The 25,539-nt window shown below is 38.4% G+C and overlaps 1 protein-coding gene across 1 annotated transcript; it reads left to right on the forward strand.

Annotated features, from left to right (window-relative positions):
* Positions 1-311: 311 nt before the first annotated feature.
* TESMIN (testis expressed metallothionein like protein) lies at positions 312-17,304 on the forward strand. The gene is given in 11 exon segments (XM_054197899.1): positions 312-1,540; positions 3,535-3,565; positions 4,409-4,467; positions 6,509-6,632; positions 8,324-8,400; positions 10,457-10,548; positions 11,209-11,280; positions 11,815-11,980; positions 13,470-13,607; positions 14,068-14,243; positions 15,641-17,304. Coding segments are annotated over 11 exon segments (1,701 nt in total). The 5' UTR covers positions 312-997; the 3' UTR covers positions 15,864-17,304.
* The last annotated feature ends 8,235 nt before the right edge of the window (positions 17,305-25,539 follow it).

Consider the following 25,539-nt stretch of genomic DNA (forward strand, 5'->3'; position numbering starts at 1 on the left):
CCCAAAGCCCCAACCGAATGCTGTGTGGGCTCGCTGCCGCCTCGGGAAGGCGGGGAGGGGCGGCTGGAAGCGGCGCTCTGGCGCGTGCCCGGCCGTAAAGGGCACACGCGCTGTCGGTTAACCCGCCTCTGGCTGAAGGGCGGGCGCCGGCCATGGAGGAAGGTGAATTGCCGGGGGGAAGAGACAGAGACACGTCCCTCCGCTGAGGACGCGGGGCGGATGGGGGTGGGGGCCTGTCCCTCTCCCTTCTGCCCTGGAAGCCAGCGTGGGGATAGCGGGGGCGGGGACGGGGGCAGCTGGAGCTTCTGTGAAGGGCCGGTCTCCCATCCCCACCCTATGCCAGGGGTGTCCCAGAGCTGGCAGTGGTCGATGTGCGTGGATCGGAGAAACTCGAGCTTTCAGAGGGTTGCCCTGTCTCAGTCTAAGTCAGGGGGACACGGGCAGCTTGACCTTCCCCGCGTTGCCTTGGTGTAAATCCAGAAGCAGCAGTGATGGCGGTGCAGGTGCATCTTGGCCTATGCCTTTTTAACGGTGGCCTTGTGGTACTCTGGGCAGAGGTGCTTTGGCCTGCGCTGTCTATATCTGGCAATAGTTACACGGAGAGTACAGATAAGGTTTGGTCTCAACATGCTACTGACACAAACTTAAAACAGTGTAATTATAGCTATCTAAGTGTACTATGTCGAATTTGATATTTTTTTTTTGACTAGTAGTAAAGCCAATTAGCAAAATTCGGATTTACATCTGAATGCCCTTAATGTGTTTTAAAGTCACAAAGAATGTGTTCTTATAGTAAAAGAAGCTTGTTCGTGTTGGCATGGTGACCTGTATTTTCTGAAAGTTAGGTTCAGAACCCTGATTTCTTCTAGCGTTATGTTTTTAAGTCTCACAGGTACATATGATTTGGGTTAATCTTCAGTGCTATATATACATGGTATTTTGGTTATGACTATTTCCTTCACTTCTAGATAGAAAAGCTATTCTGAAGAATACCGAAATGGAAAATTTAATTACCTTCAACGAAAAAAATAAATATGAACCAGTTGGCAGTCTGTCCGTGACTATGGAGAATCAGATATTGCTTGATATAAGATCAGTAATAGACAGTGGACTTGTAACTGAAGTATTTAGTCAAAATAGTCCTGTTAGTTCTGAAAACTTTAGTCTGGAAACCAAAGTCATTAATAACCCCATTGAAGAAGGATTGCTATCTAGTCAAGACAATCATTTATGCACTGTAAATGTGGGAGAGACTTTGTTAGATCACTTCAAGTATCCACTTCCCATTGAAAATCAAAATACAATAGCAAAAGTTGAAGTACAGCCACATGGAAACAACAACTGTGATGATGAAGATCTTGAAAAATACAAGGAATTAAATCTTCCTGAAGAAGCTGAACATATGCATTCACCTTATCTGCCTTCAAATGGTCTCCACTTTCTCTCTTCTGTAGCGATGCAGCATAAAAATTGCCGTGTTCCAACTTCAAGCATTTTCTCTCCAGAAGGAACAGTCCATCAAAACGTCAGAATGTTACCAGTAAGATTAAGTGAAATAGGAATTTTTATATATCCATGCGTACTTGTGACTTAAACGTGGGGAGTTGCCACATTAAAATTTGTCTGCATAATGCTTAAAATTATGTCATAAATTTTATACTAGAACAAACTTAGTAGTAAATACAGAAACAAATTTGGTTTGTATTGCCAGAAATAGCATGCAGTATGAACATACGGTTCTGACTGCTGTTCCTTTTTTGTCCACATTATGAGCCACATTTTTAAATGCCTAGGTGGCTATTTTGCTCATTAAAAAAAATCTTACCGTGTCACAAATGTACCCACTTTGGTCTTATATATTACTGTCTTTATTAGCAACTATTTGGTAATTGCAAAAAGTACAAATAGGATATTAACTTTGGTTCTTTAGTTCCACAGGTGACACACTTGCCTTCTTAAAATTTATAGTCTGAATGAGTGAAAAAGTAATTTATTTGCAGCAGTAAACCATAGCCTGTACTGTTTAATGTCCATGGGTAAAGCAGTTTGTAAGAGAGATGCTTACCACTTTTGGCAGTTTTTCTGTATAGTCTGAAGTTACATTTTCTATGTTGGATCGATTACTATCTAGAAAGGTATGCAGCATAAAACTTCTTGTGATGCTCACAGGACCAAATCCACCTGCTTAATGCAGACTATTCATATGTAGAATACTTATGTGTTCTTGCATCTTTCTTTATGGCTGTAGAATATCATCTGAAAAAATCTCCAAATTTTAAGTGTGCACTGTGGCTGCTTCTAGAGGGGCATTGAGGTTTCCTCTGAGAAGTTATCTTGAAATAATTGAACATATCAGCTGATATTTTTTCCCATGTAAATACTTTAACAAACAGTGCTGTTCACAGATTCAAAAACCAGATTAAAACAAAAAACCCCCAAACTCACAAAAATCACTTGGTTGAAAGTAAGGTCTGATTTTCCCTTGCGGTATCCCACCGAGTTTCCAGGCTGAAGCCAGGCAGGAGCTGTGGGGCTGTCTGTGCAGGAAACTTCCTACCACAGAAATCTTTGCTGACGCTACCCAGCCCAGTGTGTTTCCCAGTGGCATTTCATCCTGAGATGCTTGAGGTTTACCGTGACAGTTACCTTACATGTTTTGGTTTTCAGGTTACAGTTATAGTTTAAAAGTATCATCTCTGGCTTGGAAGGTTGTTTACACACATGCTCAATATTATCAGTAGTTCTTATAATTGAAAGGGTCCATCTTTTGAACGGTCAGATTCAAAAGACTGGTGGAAGCCTCTAGAGAATAAAGATGTGATTAATACGTAACGGTTGCTTTCTTCAAAGTCAAGTTGAAGATAATGAAAATTTGTTAGTCTCTGTACCAGGAGCTAAAAATGAGATTTAGAAAAAATCTTTCCGACCGGCTCTCTTCCTACTATCCTTACAGTTTATCACACTCAATCTGCATGTTTCCTTAATGTACCCTGTTTCTTGAACGTATTAAAACAAAATTCTGATCAGGTTATAAATAATTTTATTGAAATAAAGAAAGCTGATTAGCTGTTTCTACACTGCTTGCTTACTCTTTTAAACTTCTGTCTATATAAAGAGGAAGCACAGCACACACAGATAGAGAGCAAATTGTCTAGTTTGAACAATTTCAATTCTAATTTGAAACTAGAAAATAGTTGGTTTCTGTCTTTGTTCCATTTTCTGTTTGTTGGTTTGGATTTGAAAATGCAAATGTAGGTAGTAAGTATGATGCTATTATAGTTGTAAATGCATTAGATCTGTACCATAACTGTACATTGAGCAGAAAACGCAGAAATAATATTCAAGGTATATAACAGTATCTGGTAATGCTGAATAGGCCACAGCATTTATGTGCTTAATTATGTCATGAAAATGTAAATAATTTCCAAATTTCAAGGTCACTTTAAATCAGTTTTTTGTTTAATCATTTGGCTTTTTAAAAATGAATCATTTAATGCATAAAATAGTTACAAAATGAAACATTCTTTCCTTCAGGTGTTCAGATCATTCATACCTCCAGTTGCAGGTGAGAATAAATGTATTTGTTATGATCAATTTAAAGGAATCCAAAACAGTACTATACAGTTACAAAACTTAATCAATTGCTTTAATGGTAAGTGTCCCAAGTGATTGAGGAGAGTGGGGTTTTTTTTCCCCTTCCTCTTACAAGCTTAGGGAGGCATTTAAATAGCTAAATAGATTAATTTCTGTATTTGGCAAATTGCAGTATGAGCCTTTTCTGATAATGTTAATATAACTAAGAATGCTTGAAAGGAGAATGGACCACTCTGTTCATGTAGTTCACGTTGCTTCAACCACATACTTCAGTGTCTTACTTTTGATTTTCCCTTCTTCTCATACCACCTCCCCATTCCTTCGAGGAATGTGGGAGAAGGGACTGTGAAGAAGATATTCCTTGCAGCACAATTTTTTATTTTTTTTTTTTATTGAGTTGACCAGCTTTTTTATTTCACTTTGAAATTTGACCACCGGTTATGAAAGCTATGTGGTTTGCACTGACGCTGTTGATGACAGTAAGCTTGTGAGCAGTTGTTTGGTGTGTTCTGCCCATAACTTGTTCACAATCCTATTCAGGGTTAAAATGATTCCTAGAATTGATCTTACAAGGTAGTTTATCCTAAAGCTAAATGAATTTTACCAAATGGGCACAACAAACCTTTTGAAGACATTGAAAAGACCCAGACTGAAGTCTCTTTTCCTCAGCAAGCCCGTTACAACAGAATATTTCTTTCACAAAAATGTAATGCTGTAGTGACATCAAAATCTCTTTTATTGATGCCGTAAAGGAGTTCTTGGTATAAAACACTGATCCTTTTGTAAACAAAACATGCTTTATTTTATGTACTAGAATCTTCCAGTGATATCTGTGGCTTACCTCAGACTAGTGCTTCTGTCTATGATGAAATAGTAAGTATGCATGCAAGATTTTATTATTCTTGTAAGAATCTGTCCACGTGTTGAATGTCTAAAGTGTTGATTTATTCTAAGTGCCAGAGGGTAAAAGGTTCTTTCAAACACTGTCATATCTGATCTGTTCACAACAGAGAGGGAAAGAAAAATGTTGCTCTGTAGATTTCCTACACTGCTACATGGTGGAGGAAGGAAGAATAGCATCTGGATTTTTTGCTTGTTTCTGTTCCTTTTGGATCAAGTCTAGTTGGCTCCTGTCTTCCCCTTGCACGTTCTGATTCCAGCTCAGGCCAGTTAGGGAGGGGGCTTCTAAGGCCACCTGAACACAGATTTCCTAGCGGGATTCTGCCAAATACCCTTGGGCAGCTGATTAGTGTTTGAGCCTTTATCACATGTGCATAGAGCTGAGGATGAAAATCTGGCTTTAATGTGAGCGTTGCCTGCCTATGGAGAGATGTTCTTTGCAACTTAATTATTCCCTTAAAATGCTTGAATTTTGCAAATGCAATTTCCTAGATATGTGCAAGACAAACTATAGAAATGTAGGTATTTCATGAAAGGGAGATTTCTGAATCTCAAGGTTTTCCATTTGGTGTTTTAAAATGTGTATTGAAAGGGGCAAGGCTTCATCTGGAAGTGTGACTTTTGTGAAGATGACACTGTAATAAGTTAATGGATCGGCAAGATAGGTGATAAATTGGTTTTCAACAAATGCAAGTGGCACCGCATCTATGATGGAATGCCGTGACATGCAGTAGTTGATTGTTGTAACAAAAGTTCATTTTGGAACAATCTGATTTAGGTATAATTGAATTTGCAGTCCAGTCTCAGATGACTCCTTCTTGCTTAGACTAAATCCCAATGATCCCCAACCAAGTTATATAATTCAAGATTAATTTTTGTTTTGCACAATTTGCTGTGACTGTTGCCTAAATTCTCCAAGGCGCTCTAGAAATCAGTTGATGCTTCACGGTGTTGGAGAGACTGAACACCATTGTTACTGTGAAGTATGTTACTGTTCATTGTTACTCTTCAGGAATATTTTTACTTGAAATATAAGCAAAAGTCATTCTGCTATTGACAAGTAAATTAACTATTCTCGGTATTACATTTGAACACAATCTTTGCTTTAAAATATATGATTTATGTGGATAAATTTTTAAATTTATTGTATTTGCTTGGAATTTAAAGTAGATTTTAAAGCATGCCTGCTAAGATTTAAAACTTTATATTTCAGGCTGAGGTAAGAGAGGCAGTTAGTAATGTTATCGAGAATCACCAAGACAGAGCAATTTTTCAGAGTTCAAATGTTGACCAGTCTGGCTGCAAGTTATTAACATTGCACAGTGTACCAGAGGAATCCAGATGTTCACATAGAAATGATTCCAAACCTGTGGTAATTATATCCTGTAATTGATAACAAAATTATATGCTAGAGAAAATTAACTTATTTGTACCACACTAGCGTCAAGAATTCCCAATTAGTAAGTGCTGTGTCAGGAATAATAAGCCAGTCCCTCCTTGGACTCACAGTCTAAATTTTATCTAGTTATAGTGTGACTTTATATATGTATAAAACATATTATTTTCTATTTAACAGCTGGAAAAAAACCCCAAACAATGTGAAGATTACTTCGTCCAAAGGAAAAGTCTTTATTTAAAATCACAGCTAAATAAATGAAATGAAACATGAACAATTACAGTGGCATGTTCTGGTTAGGGAACTGACTCTGAAGCCAGCACACTACTAAATAGCTAGAGTACGCTCTGCAAAGCCCCGTGGAGCAATTTAGAGAACCATGAATCCATATCACCTAGGTTGAGGAGCTACAGCTCAATAGCTGCTTCCGAAAATAAATTGAAATTAAGGGTCAAAAAGCAAATATTTTTATGCATAACGATCCATTTGTTTGAGCGATTCCAGCCTGTGATTATGAAGCTTTATAAGACAGCTGTTACTCTTATGAAAACCTTTATAGCTATATGCTTAGAATTACAATTTCTTAGATGAAAGCTAATCATTAGTTATTCATTCCAGGTTATTTGCCAGTTGGAAGGAAGTACTCAAATACTCTGTATAAACAGTTGTGGCACACAAGAACTAAAACCAGTTCATCTAATTCCTGAGTACCACGACCAACATCATAATTATCTTCAATCAGGTACAATGAAAATGAAAATTATCTCTAGCCTGTCAGATAATATTTCACAGATTGTTAACGTGCAACTGCATGTGTTTATGTTCTTAAGCAGCAGCTGTTGGAGAGAAGCCAAAGCTAATGTAGCTATCACCAGTCGTTATTTTATTTTATTTTATAACTGAAAAAATTGCCAGTCACTTCGGTGTAATAAGAATGATGTAATGGATATGTTGAATTTATGGAAAGTTTTTAATATACAGATTAATTTCCACATAAAGCACAGTTAGCATGAGCACCTGCATACATTTGCCTTTACCCTAGCTTGCCACCAAGTGTCACTGTTTCTCTAGAAATGAAGAGCAGCGTTGAGGGCTATCGGTGCACTTCAGCCTTGGGATTCAGAATGTCTCACTAATATTTACACAATTACGTGAACTTGAAATGCCATCAGTTTTTAAAGAAAGTGGTTTCTGAGGACCTAAAGTTAATACCATTTAGAAGGAGTAACACATTTTCTTCTGAGTGACAACAAAGTATTTGAGTGTCATTTAGTTTTAATTTAAATAAATATTTATTTACCTAAATATAGCCTCCTCTGAAACATTAGCATGGTTTATTTCGTTATTATAATATTAAAAATATATTTTATAAATTATATATTTCAAATATATAAATTATATAAAGTATTATAAAATATAAATATATTTATAAATTATAATTTTTTTACAGTAGTGCGTTTTGATGTCCATGCAAAACCAAAGCCTTTTAATATTAGGCACCATACAAGCATGGATATTGCTCTAGATATCAATAGGTGCTGAGTGAGAATATCTCTCAGCAGATGCTCCAGGTATGAAGCCTGTTTACTTCTATTTGTCAGAAGCCACCAGAAGAGTAAACCAGCCACATTTAACTTAAAGGTCATGTTCCTTTATAAAATTCAAACTCTCATTCATTTGCTGTAATGTTAGGGAAGAAAAAGCTGAGGAGGAGTGTGCTGGCAGATATGTTTTTTAGTTTTTATTTGCCTGACCTTTCTTCTGTTTTACTCATCTTCAAAACAAGTAAAAGAAGTAGGTCTAGAAATTACATCTAAAAGTTTCTGGGGACTGATCTCTTCAACTTCTGAATTAAGTTGCCCTTTGCCTTCCCTTTTTTTTTTTTTCCTTTTTCTTCTTTAGATGGGAAGGAAGGAAGTACAGGCATAAGATTCATCTCGTAATCTTACTATGACTGATGTTTACTTTTTTCCATATAGGCTTACATGCAGTTCTTCACCAGCTATGGTTTTCTCCATGAGTTTTTCGTAATTTTTTTCATCAATTTTTTTTTTTCTGTTCCAGATGTTCCAGATGCTTTCTCAGAACTCTGGAAATTGTAAAATAAGAACTCAGGATAAATATATTTAATTGTTTATGACATTTTACTTATTATATCAAAATATTTTAAGTCTGTGTCATTTGAATTTAAATGTACTGGATGCATAGATTGAAAACATCATGTGCTCAAGTTCCTAGATGACAAATTGGTGGTGGGTTCTTCCATCAGGGTTATTTTTGTGTGGTCAGGTTTTTGTTCTTGGGTTTTTTTGCAATGGGAAAAACATTTCTGGAGAGAAAACTTCTAGGTCCTTCATTGGCACTATTTATTGCAGAGTAAATTGCAGGAGAAAGTGCGGTTCTGCTGTCTTCAGGTAAATGTCTTCTTTTCAGATGTGGACAACCGTGTAACATCTGTACTGGGGCAGTTTTTGCCTATTCCAGGTGAACCTGTTCTGAATGAACAAGAGGTAAAGAAGCTTTGTTCTTTAAAGTTGTGAAGTACAATACACACTCTTGCGTACACTGTAAGCATTTTCTAAAGACAGTTTAGCTAATTTGGACAGATTAGTTCTGCACTCTGTGTACTTTCTGCATATAAAAGTTTATGATTTCAACATTTTCTAGAAGTAATACCAGGATTAAAAATACAGTTTTCCATAAGAAAAATAAAATTATTCCAGTTTTGAAACCTTGAATTTGGTATTATTCCTTTCTGGCAGAAAAGGACCTGGGGGTTCTAATTGACAAGAGGCTGAACATGAGCCAGCAGTGTGCCCAGGTGGCCAAGAGGGCCAATGGCATCCTGGCTTGTATTAGAAATAGTGTGACCAGCAGAAGGAGGGAGGTGATTGTCCCCCTGTACTCAGCACTGGTGAGGCCACACCTTGAGTATTGTGTCCAGTTCTGGGCACCTCAATACGAGAGAGATATCGAGGTGCTGGAGCAAGTGCAGAGGAGGACAACGAAGCTGGTGAAGGGCCTGGAGAATAAATCTTATGAGGAGCGATTGAAGGAGCTGGGACTGTTTAGTTTGAGGAAGAGGAGGCTGAGGGGAGACCTCATCGTTCTCTACAACTACTTGAAAGGCCATTGTAGAGAGGTTGGTGCTGGTCTCTTCTCACAGGTAATTAGGGATAGAACAAGAGGGAATGGCTTCAGGCTGCAACAGGGTAGGTTTAGGCTGGACATAAGGAAAAAATTCTTCCAGAAAGAGTGGTCAGACACTGGAATAGGCTGCCCAGGGAGGTGGTGGAGTCACCATCCCTGGATGTGTTTAAGACTTGTTTAGATGTGGTGTTAAGGGATATGGTGTAGGGGAGAACTTTGTAGAGTGGAGATGATGGTTGCACTCGATGATCCCAAGGGTGTTTTCCAACCTAAATGATTCTATGATTCTATGATTATATAGATTATGTTATTTCTGACAACCATTTTAAGACCCTTTTGGGGTGAAGGAAAACGCATTGACTTTTACCAAAAGGGGAATATTTTCTTCCAGTAGGAGTTTTTACAGTCTTTTCTCTTGATTAGGATTTAACAGTAATTAAGTCTTTATAAATTTTTTCAATTTTTTTTTTTTGTTAATGAAAATTGAACAGAAGACTAAAAGTCTTTGCAGATGTTTGGCTTCTCGTGTTATTTCCAACAGAGCTGGTAGCAAAAATCACACAAATTTTTAATTGTTAACTTTTGATTTGTATGAAGTGAATATGTGATATTGGTACAAACATAGCAAACAGTTTGTGGATAGCAGTTACTATTATAAAAGAGGGAAGAAAAAACCCAGGGGCCAGATCGAACAATGACCTAGGGAGTCTTTCATCTCTACTGTAGTCTAAACATTCTGGAGCAGTGACGTAGACAGGTTTGTAATTTTTCTGTAACTTTATTCCAAATTAGTCATTTCCTGGATTTCTTCTCTTGCTTTAAATGTATTAATGTTCCTCTTCGTTATGGTCAGATAGATTAATCAGCTATTAAAATAAGTTATTTACAATTATGCACTGTCCCTCCATAATAGGTAATATCAGCATAATACTAGTTGTTCTTCCCTTGTCTCTCTCCATAACCAGGCCCTTATTAATCATATGTCTGAAGAGACAACCGATCTGCAGTGTGTTTTCTTGACCTGTGAGCTGATTCTCTTTTTAAATTTTGTGTAGTCATCAACCAATTAGTTGTCATATTGCAGCAGAACATAACGTAAATCATCAAGTCACTACCCAGTTTCAATTGACTACTGGAATTAAAACAACTGAACCTAGAATTATCAGACAATTTAAAACAGTGCACCAACACTGCAGCACAGAAAGCTGGTTTTCATTCTTTGCATGTGGAGAAATGTGATTCCTGACATACTGAATGGTTTCCAAGAGGAGATGCATGCCATTTTCATGACTCTCTACTTCCATGAGTTTTTGTCAGTAACGTCAGCAATCAAATTATCCCTGAAGTGTTTTCTTTGTTAACTTGCAAGAGTATTTTTTTAAAAAATTAACATAAACAGCATTTTATTTTGAACAGTTTGAAAATGGACCCTTACAACCAGTAGCTGGCACCACCACATTCCATCTGGAGTCACATCTGCATGGGCCAGTGACAATGACCTCAGAGGGGTAAGATGCATGAAACATCTTACATGCATGATGACTTTTTAATTTTAAACTCCAATGACTCCTAGACATCTTAATGTTGCATAGCTGCTTCTCTCTTGTGAAAAAAATGCAGTTCTCTATGAATGCTTTGGGTATATATCTTGGTAGTCATGATGCCAGTTGCTGGTGGTCAAGACTACGTGGCATAGTTTCAGGTTTTCTCAGGTCAGTGCAATTGTGCTGTCCATTTCCCCGAAAAACATTTAATTTTCTAAGTTAATTGATATGTTTCCAAATCTAATTAGCATGTGTTTAGTCTGTATTTCTAACAGTAATGGGATTTTTAAAATAATATTTAATTGCAGCTCATTTTTAAATAAGAGGCAGATGCAACCCAGTGTGAAAGGTGAGAGAGCTTTGCAGTTCCACAACCGTTACCAGGTTGTAGAACTACGGGCAAACCTGTCTCAAGTAGTGACATCTGGTGGATAGAGGGAGATTATGCTTATTCTCTTTTTCTCACGTGCTCTGTGAGGCCACACTTACTAAGTAGCACCGATATTGATGTAAAAAAATAAAATCAGTATTTTTTCAAAACTATAGAATAATTAGTTTTCATTGTAGCATTTTGTATATTTTGTAATTTTTTTTCTAATTTTTTTCCCTTTTCAACCTGTGTAGCTTACCTTTTGGTTCAGGGGTCACAAAGTCTAAGAAACCATGTAACTGCACAAAATCTCAGTGTCTTAAATTGTAAGTAATAATTTATCAACACTCAGTAAATCCTAATAACAGTGTATAGATGAAAGGACAAACATACAAGAAATGTGTGCTTTAAAATGAACAGTACTTACGTGTCAAAAATTACTCATCTGATACTGAGTTAGAAAGATCCACAGTTGATGTAAATGAGTGTCACACAAGCTCAGAATTTGGTGCACAGGTGTAGATGATTGCATATAATCCAAGTATAAAAAATAAAAAGAGAAGCTAGAAGAATTGTTCAAAGAATATCTGGAAAATCCTACGTAGAATGTAAATGCTGTATACTAAAATATAATTTCTCTGTCTTGCTGCTGCTCTCATATATAAATAATATGCACAGAGATGTATACATGATAATTAAAGTTTGATTCATTGGTGGACTGGGTGTATTTTACAAAACGTAAAATTAAAAGAGAGAGAGAAGCTCTTTGCCTAAGTTTGGATGTGATTAAATTACAAAAAAAGGAACATCTTTCATGAGTAGAAACTGAGCATTCTGCCTAGACATAGAATTTAAATTTAAAAAGTTACACTTAAACCAGTTAATGTTTTCATTTCTTATGTAATTTTACACGTTAATCATAGATACTGTGATTGCTTTGCCAATGGTGAGTTTTGCAACAACTGCAACTGCAATAACTGTTACAACAATCAACTTCATGAAAGTGAGCGATTTAAAGCCATTAAGGTAAAAAAAAAAGAACAAAAATTCAGTACACATTGGATGAGCTTAATGTATGAAAAATATAGCAGTATTGTTTTTTCAACTAGTTACAGTATTTGAAATATGTTATTTTTAACCTAATTAAAGGTAAATGTTGCCTCTGTATTATTCTTACATAAGAAAATCTAGGGATTTCTTTTCCTTCCTTTTATAGTACTTCTGATACTTTGGATTAAAACTAGTGATGCGTTAACTGAATGATAATTTTTATTCTTGCAAGGAAGTATTCAAACACAAATTTAATTTCAGAATTTTTTTTCACTTGAAGGAAAATTTATTGTATTCGCGAAGTCAGACAGTAGTTACAGGAAAACAAATTATTACTATCCAAATTATTATTCTCATTGTCAGATCTTCTGCAGTTGTCTGTGTTAATCTTTCTGGTTGACCCATGCAGCAATGCAAAGTTGGCTTTCCTCGCAGTGATGCTGAATCTTGCACTAGTGAGAAGCAGGTTGCTTCTATATTTGGAGAATGATTTTATTAGTGGAATAAAGAATAATATGTGGGCTAATTTTTGTGTGTATATCAAATTGCAACAATATGGGCAATAATTTAATCTAATATATATGTTATGTTTTGTAAGTTTAAAAGTGATAATGTAAAGTCTTATTCTACTGCTGATACTTTAAGGATATATTAATGGCGTTGTGCTTCTTGTATGCAACTCTCCAGAACTCTTTTTGTATCATTCACATCATGTTGGGATTGTACAAAATGTTGATCTAACTAGAGTTAGAGCTTTGCCACATCCAACTGCCACAGAAGTTTCGGCTCTCAATATGGAACAACTAGTTTTCAAATCAGATGCTCATCTGTAGTTCAGCTGATGGGGTTATTGGTGTCTAAGCACTCCTTTCACTGCCGCAGATGGCATCTTGTACGGCATAATAGATCTTTTTTGTCACTGATGAAAGCATACCTGCGCCATCCATAAATATTGTACATAAAGAGCATATAACCTCTTTAACCTGCCTTTTCGTAGTCCATGGCATTGTGAGGTCTTGGGGCCTAATTAAAACCTGCTGTTTCAATCCAATGCTGATTTCAGTAAATGGTCTTTGTCTTGGGCCATTAATAAAACACGATATGTTTAAAACTTCTGAGATGTATGTAACTAAGTATGCAAGGGTTCCTTCTTCACGGGCAACTTTCTATTTCTGGTGAAAGTAGTGTCAGCAGTGAAAGACCTAAGTAGTAGATGGGTCATTTAGGTTATTCCATAAAAATAATGTAAGTTGCTTCCTGTGGTACAGCCAAGTCAGGTTACTGTTCTGGAATCTTTGAAATCCTGCTGTCACATGCCATGGAAGACTCCTTTATCCATGGGCTTCATACCACCGATAGTGATAGTGAAAAGTAAGAACTTCTTTGTTAAACATTGGATCACAGTCATTCAGGTGTTCAAAGACATTTCTTTGAATTTCTCATAATCTAGCAATTTTTGATTTAGGCCTGTCTTGAAAGAAACCCTGAAGCTTTCTTACCAAAGATTGGGAAAGGGAACCTAGGAGAAATTAAACCTCACCATAATAAAGGATGTAATTGCAAGCGCTCAGGATGCCTCAAGAATTATTGTGAGTGCTTTGAGGTGAGTCATGTGAACTTTCGTTAGTTTCTACCTTAACATTGACTATATTCTGTAACTAGTGCTTGCTGAAAATAATCAGTTTTCTTCTTTCTTTGAATTTTTAATCATAAAACTTTCTGAACATAAGAAGCACAGTCTCTTGTCATGTCTTTAAAAAACTGAATCTGGCTGAAGTTGATCAGCTAAAATTTTCTGAATCAGTAGCTCTCAGCTAATTCCTTGCTCAAAAAGAAATGAGGAATGTTTTTTTGCTAATCTGGGTAGTTTTTTTGCATCCGTGATATTTTGTTACCTTGCAAAGTTATCCACAAATTCAGCGGAGGAGTGATTTGTCTACGCACAGAACATAAATCTCCACATCTAGAATAAGTCCCTGGTGGAATAGCTCCAATGGTTGCTCAAATGTATGTTTAATGTAAGATATATACAGTTTTTATTCTAAGTATTCTATATTTGCCAGGCTAAAATTATGTGTTCCTCTATTTGCAAATGCATTGGTTGCAAAAATTATGAAGAAAGTCCAGATGAAAAAAAACAGCTGAATGTGCTAAACTACATGGAGACTGTGAATAATGAAGGAAACAGCCTGGTTTTAGCATCAACATTCAAAACGTTACCAAAATTGAAGACAGACAGGTGAATATTTGGAAATAGCAATGCATAATCCATTGGTTTGACTTGATTAATTTTTCATATAACCATTATCATAATCATCTAAGAAATAGTGACTGAAATGAAAGATGGCTTATATACAAGGAATCACTTCACATAACATTTGCCATCTTGCTTCAATAAATAAAAAAAATATCTAAAGGAGAGGCTATAACTATTCTTTAAGAATACAGTTTACAGAGTTCAGGGATATGCATATTAGTCCTGCTTACAAAACAGAACTTATTTATTAATTAAACACTTATTTCATTCTCTCAACTCTTTTCCCCCTTTATGTTTTTCCTTCATTTCTCTGTTCATTCTTTTTTCCAACGTTCAAGCATTCATTTCTAACAAAACCTTGACCAAAGAAGTAGTAAGAAAATTATGTTATCAATATGTTTGGGATGTTCAGTTAATGTTTATATCACTGCTTCTTTCCCATCTTTTCTTCCTTTGGTCCACCTCCTGTCAATTTTATTTGTGTTGGCAATTTGGATTGTAAAATATTCTAAGAAAGCTGAACTATTGTGATGTTATGCTTTCTAACATAGTTGTAGCCTAATCTCTATTTTTGATTAGTTTATAGTAATTTGCCTAATAAATAGAAACACCTGTTAATAACAATTAAAATTAATTAAACCACCTCTTAATCGATTTTAGGGAGCTTTACTCCAGGCTCTAAAACTTTCGGTTTGCATACATTATTTTCTTTGCTTCTTTGTATCAACCATTACCTTGAAATTCTTACCTTAATTCCATTTTTAAAATACTTTCTGATGATCTACTTTTAAAATGCTTTAATAATTTCCACCGTTGGTAGTGTATTGATGGGGTAAATGGTGCCAAGCTATGCTTTTGCTTGAATTGCAGAGTAGGATGAGGTACATTATTAATATAGTAGAATGAGTTATGATGTTCATGACTGGTAGTTTCAAGAGTTTACTCAAAGCAAGGCTGTTAAGGTGACATTCAGGGAATCCTTGAGGGGCTTGATGCTGTTTTCTTTAGCAGCAGTAGACTGAGTTTACATTTAGTACCTCCTAGACCCTGACTATCCCCTTTTAACGCATTTCCTTGTAGATGTAGCAGGATCTGACTATTGCATGCAGATGGAGGAAGAGGCTTGTTGTATAACCTTTCTCTGTCTGCACCTGTTGGGCAACATTTACATAAATTAATTATGCAGTGTGAACACAGTCTTCCATGTGATAAATTAGAAAATCTTGGAAGCAATCTGTTAGAAGTAGAAGCTATTCAGTGTAGATCAGTGAAATTCCTACAAGGATGTATTTCACAGTAATATTGCAGGTACTCTGATTCAGCTCTGTGCGTTCCAGCTATTAACTGGGTTTTGCAGTTTGTCTTTAACATTATTTTGTGTATTTAAAATTAGTTTCTTTTCCCGTTAGGCAACGAGCTGTATGCATACCTTTGGAAGAAGTGAAAGCCACATGTGCGTGTCTCCTGGTGCAAGCTGAAGAGGCAGAAAAAAGAGGTTACTCTGTCTGTCTAGCTGAGCAGATGATCATGGAGGAATTTGGGAGATGTTTATCCCAGATCCTACATGCATAATTAAAATTTAAAGGACTGAAAGTTGAATAATGTTCAATTCATTATAAAGCCATTAAGTGTAAGTATTAATATTGATATATGTTGCTATAGTCTCCACAACTTTGCTACTTAATGATCTTACTTTGATTTTTCATAGGAATAATTTCATTGACTTCAGCTGAATTATTTCTGAATTATCCTGGTGTAAGTGAAACCAGCACCATATCTGGCATTTTTCTGAGTAACTTAATACTATAGAAAGCTAATTATATTTTCCACTAAAATAGATTTTCTCTGTAGTTAGGGCTTTCTGAGATGATTCTTCAGTCTTTACCTAGACTCTTATTAAAAGTAAGTTTAATTTAAAAGGCTTTATTGGATGTTTATGTGAGTAGAGATTTACTAAAAACTGAGTAAGAATTTCCTATCTTAGTTTGGTTATTTTATGAATTGTGAAACAATTTAATTTCCAGTGGTAGTACCTCAGCAAAGTTTAGCTTTGGGTCTTCTCTGTTTTGGCAACTTATTTCTGCTGTCTGCAGATGTACTATTTTTAAAAACCAGAGCAACGTTGTCAGTAGGTTTAGTATTTACTGTTGGGAAAAAAAACCCACACCAGACTTTGTTCAACATTAGATTTGTTAGATGGATAAGCCTCATAAAGAATAGGAGGAAGATGACCCCATTTTTACTCTTTGTAAAGTACAAGAATTTGTGGTGGGAAAATCTTTTATACACATAACATATAGGATTGAAATTTGCTGAATCCTACATTTGCAATCCAGTTTCTCTTAAAGCTTGGAATAGCTTTTGTTTAATTATTTTTTTTTCTTATGTGGACTTTTTCTCTGTGACATTTTATCCTCTTCTCATTCTCACTGTTAGTATAATAATAGATTTTGTTTTCTGTAACAGGAGTAAACTATTTGATGCCATGTTTCTGGAAAAGAAAAAAAAATTGTTATCTAAATGAACTGATAGATTATATAAAAATTAATGTTCTTTGGTTTTAGACATTTTATGCTAAGTTAATAATACATGCTTAGATATTTTTGGCATTTATGCTTCACAGAATAAAGATATTCTCCATGAAAAATTGCTGGTGAGACTGCATGCTATTTTAAAATTTTGTTTAATAAGAAGGAGGGCTTCTTTTATTAGTGGTAATTGATATGAGAATGCATTGCATTTTATATCTTTCTTTTTAACAACTGTTGCTGGAGGTTGATGAAGGTTACAGGTAAAAATGGATTCTCAAAAGTGATATGACACCATCTGTACACTTCACCCCTTCCTGGGCTCTCCAGTTCCTAAGATGATTTCTCTTGGGTTTGGAATTAATACGTACATAAAGGCATCATCTTAAATATTATTTGTCCCCAGATAGAATTACTGTGAGGTCATAAATCAGAAGAACACACAAGGGCTGTATGGTCAATAGAGATTCCATAAGGACGCAAAGCATGAAGAAAAGAAGAAACCGGCCTGTATTACTAAATCATGCCTTGAAATCAAATCTCAGAAATCGACTCACTAAAATTCCCAGTGGAGGTGAGTGAGGGTCAGTAGGATTAACATTAGTAAACAAGAAACTAAGGTTAGGACTTGTGATGTAAGTATGGATTAAAAATAGCAATTAAGAATATAAATGCAAAAAAAAATTAAAAATTATTCAGAGGAGTAAAAAAAGATAAATATATTGTAAGAGGAACTGTTAGAATCCTTGAAAAACTGAATTTAGTGTAATACGCTCTCATCTTCAGATGCATCCTAATTTGAATACACGCAGCAGGAGACAATGCCATAATATAAAATGACAAGTTATTAAGCCCAAAAGAGAAGTGAGCTCAAATGGTGAGGAAAAAATAAGGAAGAAAAATGATAACATTTTGACTAGTCAAGAGGTTGGAAAATAAGAAAGAAAGAGGAAAAAATCACAGGGAAAATGTAAAAGAAATAATACAGAGAAGTGAAATGGAATTAGGGTGGGAAAGATAAGAAAAGTAAAGGGTAGGAGTGCAGGGGAGAGATACAAATAGCATAGTAATGGAAATGAATGAAGAAGACATGAGCTACAGCTTTGAGCAACATCCTTAGACTCTCATCTCTGATAAATGTGATATATATAATGCTGAGACTTTCACCCAGGCTGCCAGCTAAGAAGCATTGAGGGAAGGTTTCTGCATTTTTTTCTACACAAATTTTGAAGTCACTGTATAAATAAGACAGGCATAAATGAAATTAATATCAATTTGATAATAAAAAATACAAGGCAATAGGATATGTAAGAGTTTACACTGAAGCAACAAAAAAACCCAACAGCTAGATGTAAAAAGTTGAAATTAATTATCTTTTTCATTATAGAAAGGTAAAACCTGTTTGACTTAACATTTTTTATATTACAGAGGGTATAAACTCATTCTGTAAAAACACTCCCAGGCTCCGTGGTGACAAGGGTTGTAATTATATTCTGAAAACAAAAAAATAAATACAAAGCAGTAGTTGGTAATATAGAATGCAATAGACAAGCCTAGCAGAAGCAATTTCTGTAATTGTTAAGAAACTGAAAAACTCTGTCAAAGAGGGTCATATCTTCAACAAAGAAAGCTAAAACTAGCTTTTTGCTCTTACAAGTAATGCTTTTTGCAATCAGTGGTGAAATTATTTGAGAACAACATTGACACAGCCACAGATTTCTTCCTGAAACAGTAAGGTAGGAAATATGTATCTGTTTTCTTACCGAAGTGCAGTCCTTTTGTACTAAAGAAAGATTTGGTTTCATAACAAAGGTGAAAACTGAGTAGTCAAGACGTTGACAGCTGTACAAAAAAGATTGAGAAGAAAAACTTTAACTTAATAGAATTGGAACATCTGGGTTATTACGGAGGAAATAGCTTTTCAAATAAGTTGATAATTTGGCTTTCTGTTTCATACAAGGATCTTGGAAATTAGATACTGATGAATGGAACTTCTTGGCTTTACATGAACAAGAAGAACTAAGCAGAATTGCCTTCAGGCACTGCTGCTTTGTCTAGAAAAAGAGATCCTGGCCCCAGCAAATAAATAAATAAAAAGGATAGCTATGAGATGAAGACTGGGTAGCTTTTTTTATAGCAGCTACTGTGCCGTTCTTGGTAACTGATCTTCTTTTCTTTTTACAGTATTTTATAATTTGTTCAATTTCTGAATATGGAATTATGATTGTCAGAAATATACATTATTCATGTTTCTGAGGAAACAAGCAGGAATAAACACGCAAGCTCATGGATTCATAATTCCATGAGCTAATTACATTTTAACCTTGCAGATAAAACACAAAGACCTTTTTGAAACTGGCAATGTGTCAGTCTCATCTGAAAATAACAAGAAATACTAATCTTAAAAGTAGGTAAGGATAGGGATTATTTTTATGGGTGCAATTGCAAAGTTACTTAAAGCAAATGTTCTCTTCAAATGTCTTTTTTCTATTTCATTTTTTACCTATGGGTATATCAGACAATACTCTAAAGGCTTGGTAAAGTGTTGTCAAGATCTTCAGCGCAGAGACCAGGAGTCAGCACATTAAAATTATTTCAGAGAAGTCTCTGAAATTCAGAAGTTCAGACACTTCTAAGAGGTCTCTCTTGGCTCATAATCATGCAGTTCAGCTGAAGGATAACTGAAGGATATTGTAATCTGGTATGTGAGATCTTATTTAGAGGTGTGGATTGGTACAGAATAAAAATTATGTGGGGAACTGAATTTCTCAAATATTGGATGAGAAGCAAAACACAATACAATCCACCCTGTGAGATCTTTACATAAAAATTGAAAGTTGCTACCTCATGCCTTCCCTATTATTAGGTTTGGAGTTTGTCCGTGTTTCGTTAGGGCAGGTGTCATCAAATTCTGTCCAGTTCTAGCTCCCCAGTTCAAGAAGGACAGGGAACTACTGGAGAGAGTCCAGTGGAGGGCTACAAAGACGATCAAGGGACTGGAGCACCTCTCATATGAGGAAAGGCTGGGAGATCTGGGTCTGTTTATCCTGGAGAAGAGAAGACTGTGAGGGGATCTCATCAATGCTTATCAATAGCTAAAGGGCAGGTGGCAAGAGGATGGGGCCAGACTCTTTTCACTGGTGCCTGGTGACAGGACAAGGGGCAATGGGCACAAACTGGAACACAGGAAATTCCATCTCAACATGAGTAGAAACTTCTTTACTTTGAGGGTGGCAGAGCACTGGAACAGGCTGCCCAGAGAGGTGGTGGAGTCTCCAGCTCTGGAGACATCCAAAACCCACCTGGACGCGTTCCTGTGCAGCCTGCTCTAGGTGAGTCTGCTCTGGCAGGGGGTTGGACTAGATGATCTCCAGAGGTGCCTTGCAACCCCTACCACTCTGTGATTCTGTGATTCATTACAACTTTGCAGTGTGGCAACCTGCTGTGGTGTACTTTATGTTGCTCATTCATTATACTTCTTTTTTACACTCATAGTCAATAACTAATTAAGCTATGTCAGACAGGCTCTATTTACAGAAATGATGTGGTTTGTGGCTAAGGAGCTAAAGGGGGAGTTCGGAGACCTGAGTTTACTTATAAGCTCTGCTACATGCTCCCTGGCTGGTCTTGAGAGAATTTCCATGGACTCGATTCAGGAAAATATTTGAGTGAATACTAAACAATAAAGTCAATCATGTTGTCAAAGACCTTCTTGAATCAGGCTCTTGGAAGCGGGATGACAGGCCCCTCCCTCCCTCTTTTTTTCCTTTAGTCTGGCAGTTATTTAGGGCTCAGCCCATAACCCATCCAAAGTCTCTCCATTTACTTCCGCAAGCTCTGAGTCAGGCCTTTAGAAAGAATAAGGAATATCAGACCCTGAGCAGGTACCTAGCAGAACAGGGCCGCCATCCCAGCTGGGGCCTCCACTACAATATACATTATAGAAATACTGCTAATATTTTTGGGAGAAAAAGAGGTGTATAGTGAATTTGCAAAACCCAGTAGCTATCCTAAAAGCGCACCCCAAAATAATGCTTTCATAAATGTTCATTATAGTGCGGGTATTTGCCATTCAGTATTACCCGCTTCAGGGACCAAATGTGACTCATTAAATTACTTCAATCTGTGCTGATGTAGAAGCACCCCTGAAACATCTCTTTGTGAGCCATTTCTTCAGAGTAATTGCATTAGTAATAGCCGATTACACGGCAATCGTATGTTCCTACGAAATTAAGGTAATTGCTGTAGCTAGAAACACATCCCTCTGTATTCTGTCCTAGCTGGTATGAGGCAATGTAATGCTTCAATTCTTTGTAACAAGAGAAACATTAAGGTATAATTATATTATTGATGGAGCATAGAAGTTTTCATATCTGAAAGGTGCATGGAAACAAAATCAAAGTTTGAAGCTACAACTTCCTAGTCCATAAAGGGGGAAAAAAGATCTTTTGTGTTTAGGTTCCTTAACAGGTATGGAGGAAATGTGTTTGAAATACGTGAATGAGTTTGTGTTCTGTACTTTGACAGTAGTAGATGTCTGTCTTTGAAGTAGATTTATTATGCAAAAGATGCATTTTTCTTTGAACTGGATTGTCCAGAGAAGGTGGTATTGATTTTTCTTTATCCTGAAGTAAATAGATACTAATTTGTTCTGAATACTAGGGTCAGCTTCTAATTAGCCGGCATGCTATAGAATTTAATTTGTGTTTTGATTTTCACCTTTCTTTATGCCTTTGATGGAAAACTGACGTTTCACATTTTCTTTAATACAAATTAGATGTGTAATGTAACAGCTGAGGAAGAACAGACAGGCCATTCCCTTTCTCAAAAATTTCTTCTGCTGTGTTGCCCCAAACGATGATGTCATCAATGTATTGCAGATGTTCTGGGCCTTCACCCTGTTCCAGTGCAGTCTGGATCAATCAATGGCAAATAGCAGGGCTGTGTTTCCACCCCCGGGGCAGTGGATTTCAGGTGTACTGGGCACATGATTTGATGGCAATAGGGTACACTGTGCACCATTGTCCATTGGGGCTTTATATTTTTGTGCTCTAATGTGTCAGGCCATCGAATCCACACAGTCCAATAAACTTGGTTGTCCCTCTTCTCCTCCTGGCTGGAGGCAGGGCCCCTCTAATACTGAGCATAGGACCCACAATTAGCAAGTGAGTTCCTACCCAGACCAGAGAATCGCTCACCGTAGACTGGAGCAGCCATCCTGCTGGAAGAATTCTTTCTTCTGTCTGTTTTACTTTGCAACTCATGTACTCGTGCCTGTAGGGCTAAGGTAGATTGTCCATCCCACTTCCTTTTGTCCTCTCCATAGTCGCAGAGGCAAAACTACAGGATATCTCGTAGTGTGCTCTGTTTCTCTCGAGCCGGTCTGAGGAATGGTATGCAGAGAGGCTCCTGCTTATATTTATTGCTGTAACAACCAAGGTCAGCCCACTTTATTATGTACCAAGTTAGAGGGTTGGAGCAGAAGAGTGTAAAGGGGTTGCACCTGTGGGGAGGAGCGGACAGGACGGGTGACCCAAAACCAACCAAGGGGGTATTATTCCATCCCATCCGCATCATGCTCAGTGTAAAAGCTGAGGGGTCGGGCTGCTTCTTCAATGGCTGGCCTCCAAGGAAGACTCTGTCCATGTGCCTTTGATCCCAGTCCCGGCATTCCTGAATCCAGATCTGGAACCCAGTTGCCATCCGTTGCTGAGTCCAGTCTGGGATTTTCCCAGTGTATGATCGTCATCCTGGGAGCTCGATACAGTTTTGTATATATTGTATATAGTTCATTGTTTTCTTAGAAATACTATTATCTTTTATTTTTATTATTCTATTATTAGTATTTCTTAAAAGTAGCTTAGTTTCTTTTCAACTTGTTAGTCTCTCTTATAATTCTCTCTCTTGGGAGAGAAGTTAGAGAGCATCTGTCATTGGTTTTAGTGGCCAGGCCAGCCCAAACCACGACACCAAACTGAACTTCCCCTGATGCAGCTTCATTCCATTTCCTCGTGTCCGATCGCTGGTCACCGGAGAGAGGAGATCAGCACCTCCCCTCCCCTGCCCCCCTTGAGGAAGGTGTAGACTCCCATGAGGTCACCCCTTGGCCTTCTCTTCTCCAAGCTGAACAAGCCAAGTGACCTCAGGTGCTCCTCCTAAGTCTCCCTCAAGGCCTTTCACCATCTTGCTCGCCCTCCTCTGGACACACTCTCATAGTTTGATGTCCTTCTTAAATTGAGGCACCCAAAACTGCACACAGAACTCAAGGTGGGGCTGCACCAGTGCGGTGTCGAGTGGGACAATCACCTCCCTCCAACAGCTAGCTATGCGGTGCTGGTGCACCCCCAAACGCGGTTGGCCCTTTGGGCTGCCAGGGCACACTCTTGACTCATATTCAACTTGCCATCAACCCAACCCCCCAGATCTCTTTCTGCAGGGCTGCTAGGCTGGACCAGGGCCGGGGCAGAAACACCAGCCCCCCAGGGGGGTGGGTTCTCACCCGGCATTGAGGGCCCAGCCACTGGCGGGAGCCCCTTGGGCTGGGCACGGACCTTGCTGCCTCCCCGCTGCCTCGCCCCTACTCCCCCCACCGCCAGCTCCCTCCCTCCCAGCCCCACTGAACCCCTTCTCTCCCTCCTCCTACAGGCCATGATTGGCAATGTTTTCCTCGTCTTCCTTGTTCTGCAAAGCATCTTCCAGTTCCACCAGATGGTTGGTGGTGAGCCGGACGAGGCCACACACGAGCGCATGCAGCAGCATGCAGAATATCTGAGCCAGAAGATGACTCAACTGCTGCAGGAGCTGCAGCAGGGGAGCCAGGAGAAGATGAGCCTGGAGCAGTGGAGCCAGGAGCAGTGGAGCCAGAAGCAGAGTGGCAATGACTGGGAAGCCCTGCTCTTCACTGCCTTGCAGCAGTAGCAGTTCTGGGTTGCTCTTGGACTCCTGGTAGTGCTCTTCAGGCTCTGCTGGTGGCTCAGTAAAAGGAGCCACCAGCCAGACAGCAGCGGTGAAGAGGACAGCTGCAGCAACAGTAACACAGAGCAGGAGGAGGAAGAGGAGGAGGAGGAGAAGGAGAAAGCCAGTGAAGGGGAAGATTCTGATGATGGGAGGCAACTGGCCAGGATTTTGTCAAAGCGCATCCAGTGGTCAGAGCAGAACCTGCCCTACAGGAGTCAGGCGGTGGAGGAGGTGGATGATGACTTCCTTGGCGACTCCCAAGACATGGAGCTGGTGCATGCAGAACATGGAGAAGACACTGCTCAATCGGCAGTGGGAATTGATGCTGCACCTTTCCTCTACAGCAAAAGCGCGCTCTGGGGAGTCAGCACCAATGAAGCTGAAGAGGATGTTGCAATGAGGTTCTGCCCTCCCTCTTCGAGAGAGTCCATTCCCTCTGGGAACTTTAGCCCGTACTAAGATGTAAATAAATCACTTGTTTGAACAAAGGCTGTGTCCGTGAGCGGCCGCGCATCACTTTGTCGGGGAAGGCGGGCATAGGGTGCTGGCTGCTCAGCTGCCACAGAGTCAGGGGGCGTTTTGCAGAAGAGCTGCTGCCAGTGGGCTCTGGTTTCATGACTCACTGGGCTTTGGCTTCCCAGGTGGTGTGGGTTAATCCCAGTAGGCAGCCTGGCATCACACAGCTGCTCAATCCCTTGCTGCCCCAGTGGGATGCTGGAGAGAATCTGAAGTGAAAAAGTGAGAAAACTTGTGGGCTCAGCTGAGACAGTTTAGTAGGTAAAGCAAGAGCTACTTGCCTAAGCAAAGCAAAATAAAGAATTCATTCACTACTCCCCTGCTCTGCCAACCAGACGTGCCTTTTGGGGAATGATTCTGCCTCCCTGGGGCCCAGGTTACCATGAAACTTCCTAGCCTTGTATGGCCCTCAGAATATTATGATAGAATCATAGAGTTGTAGCACATCTCAAGTTGGAAAGAACCCATAAGGACCAACTCGCTGCTCCTTGCAGGACTGCTGAAAATTAAATTTTAGAGCTAAGAGCATTGTCCAGACACTCCTTGAACTCTGACAGGTTGGTGCCATAACCACTTCCCTGGGCCTGTTCCAGTGACTGGCCACTGTCGTGGCTTGTGTTAGGCTAGCCACTAAGATAAATGACAGGTGTTCTCTTTAATGTCTCTTTACAACTAAAAAGAAAATGATGAAATAGATACAGTATATACAAAACTAGCATCCAGCTCCCAGGATGATGATGATCACGTCACTGGCTGGCACTGGGAAAGTCTCAGACTAGACTCAGCGATGGACAGGAGCCGAACTCAGGAACTGGATTCAGGAATGTAGGGGTCACGATCAAAGGCAGATGAACAGACAGAGTCCTCCTTGGACGCTGGCCATTGAAGAAGGAGCCTGACCCCTTTGATCCCTCAGCTTTTATACTGTGTGATGCAGATGGGATGGAACACTCCATTGGTCAGTTTTGGGTCACATGTCCTGTCCGCTCCTCCTCTAACCAGGACATGCCACCACATATTCCTTACAATTTGTGTCATGCTCAAATCACTACTGCTTTTTTTTTTTAATCTTCAAATACGTATATGCAGAAACAGTGTATCTGTGTATATTTTTTATCTCTAAACACAAAAGTTTGTTAGGTTCATTTAGTTCATAATTGCTGTATTCCATCTATCATAGCAGACTCTCTGGGCAGGAACGAAATTTCCCATTTCAAGCTTTTCCTCTTGCATGTTCACAGACAGTTTTTTTGGTTCTCTTTACTTATTTCTCACCT

This window comes from Rissa tridactyla, chromosome 4, assembly GCF_028500815.1.
Source record: "Rissa tridactyla isolate bRisTri1 chromosome 4, bRisTri1.patW.cur.20221130, whole genome shotgun sequence".
Classification (NCBI taxonomy): Eukaryota; Metazoa; Chordata; class Aves; order Charadriiformes; family Laridae; genus Rissa; species Rissa tridactyla.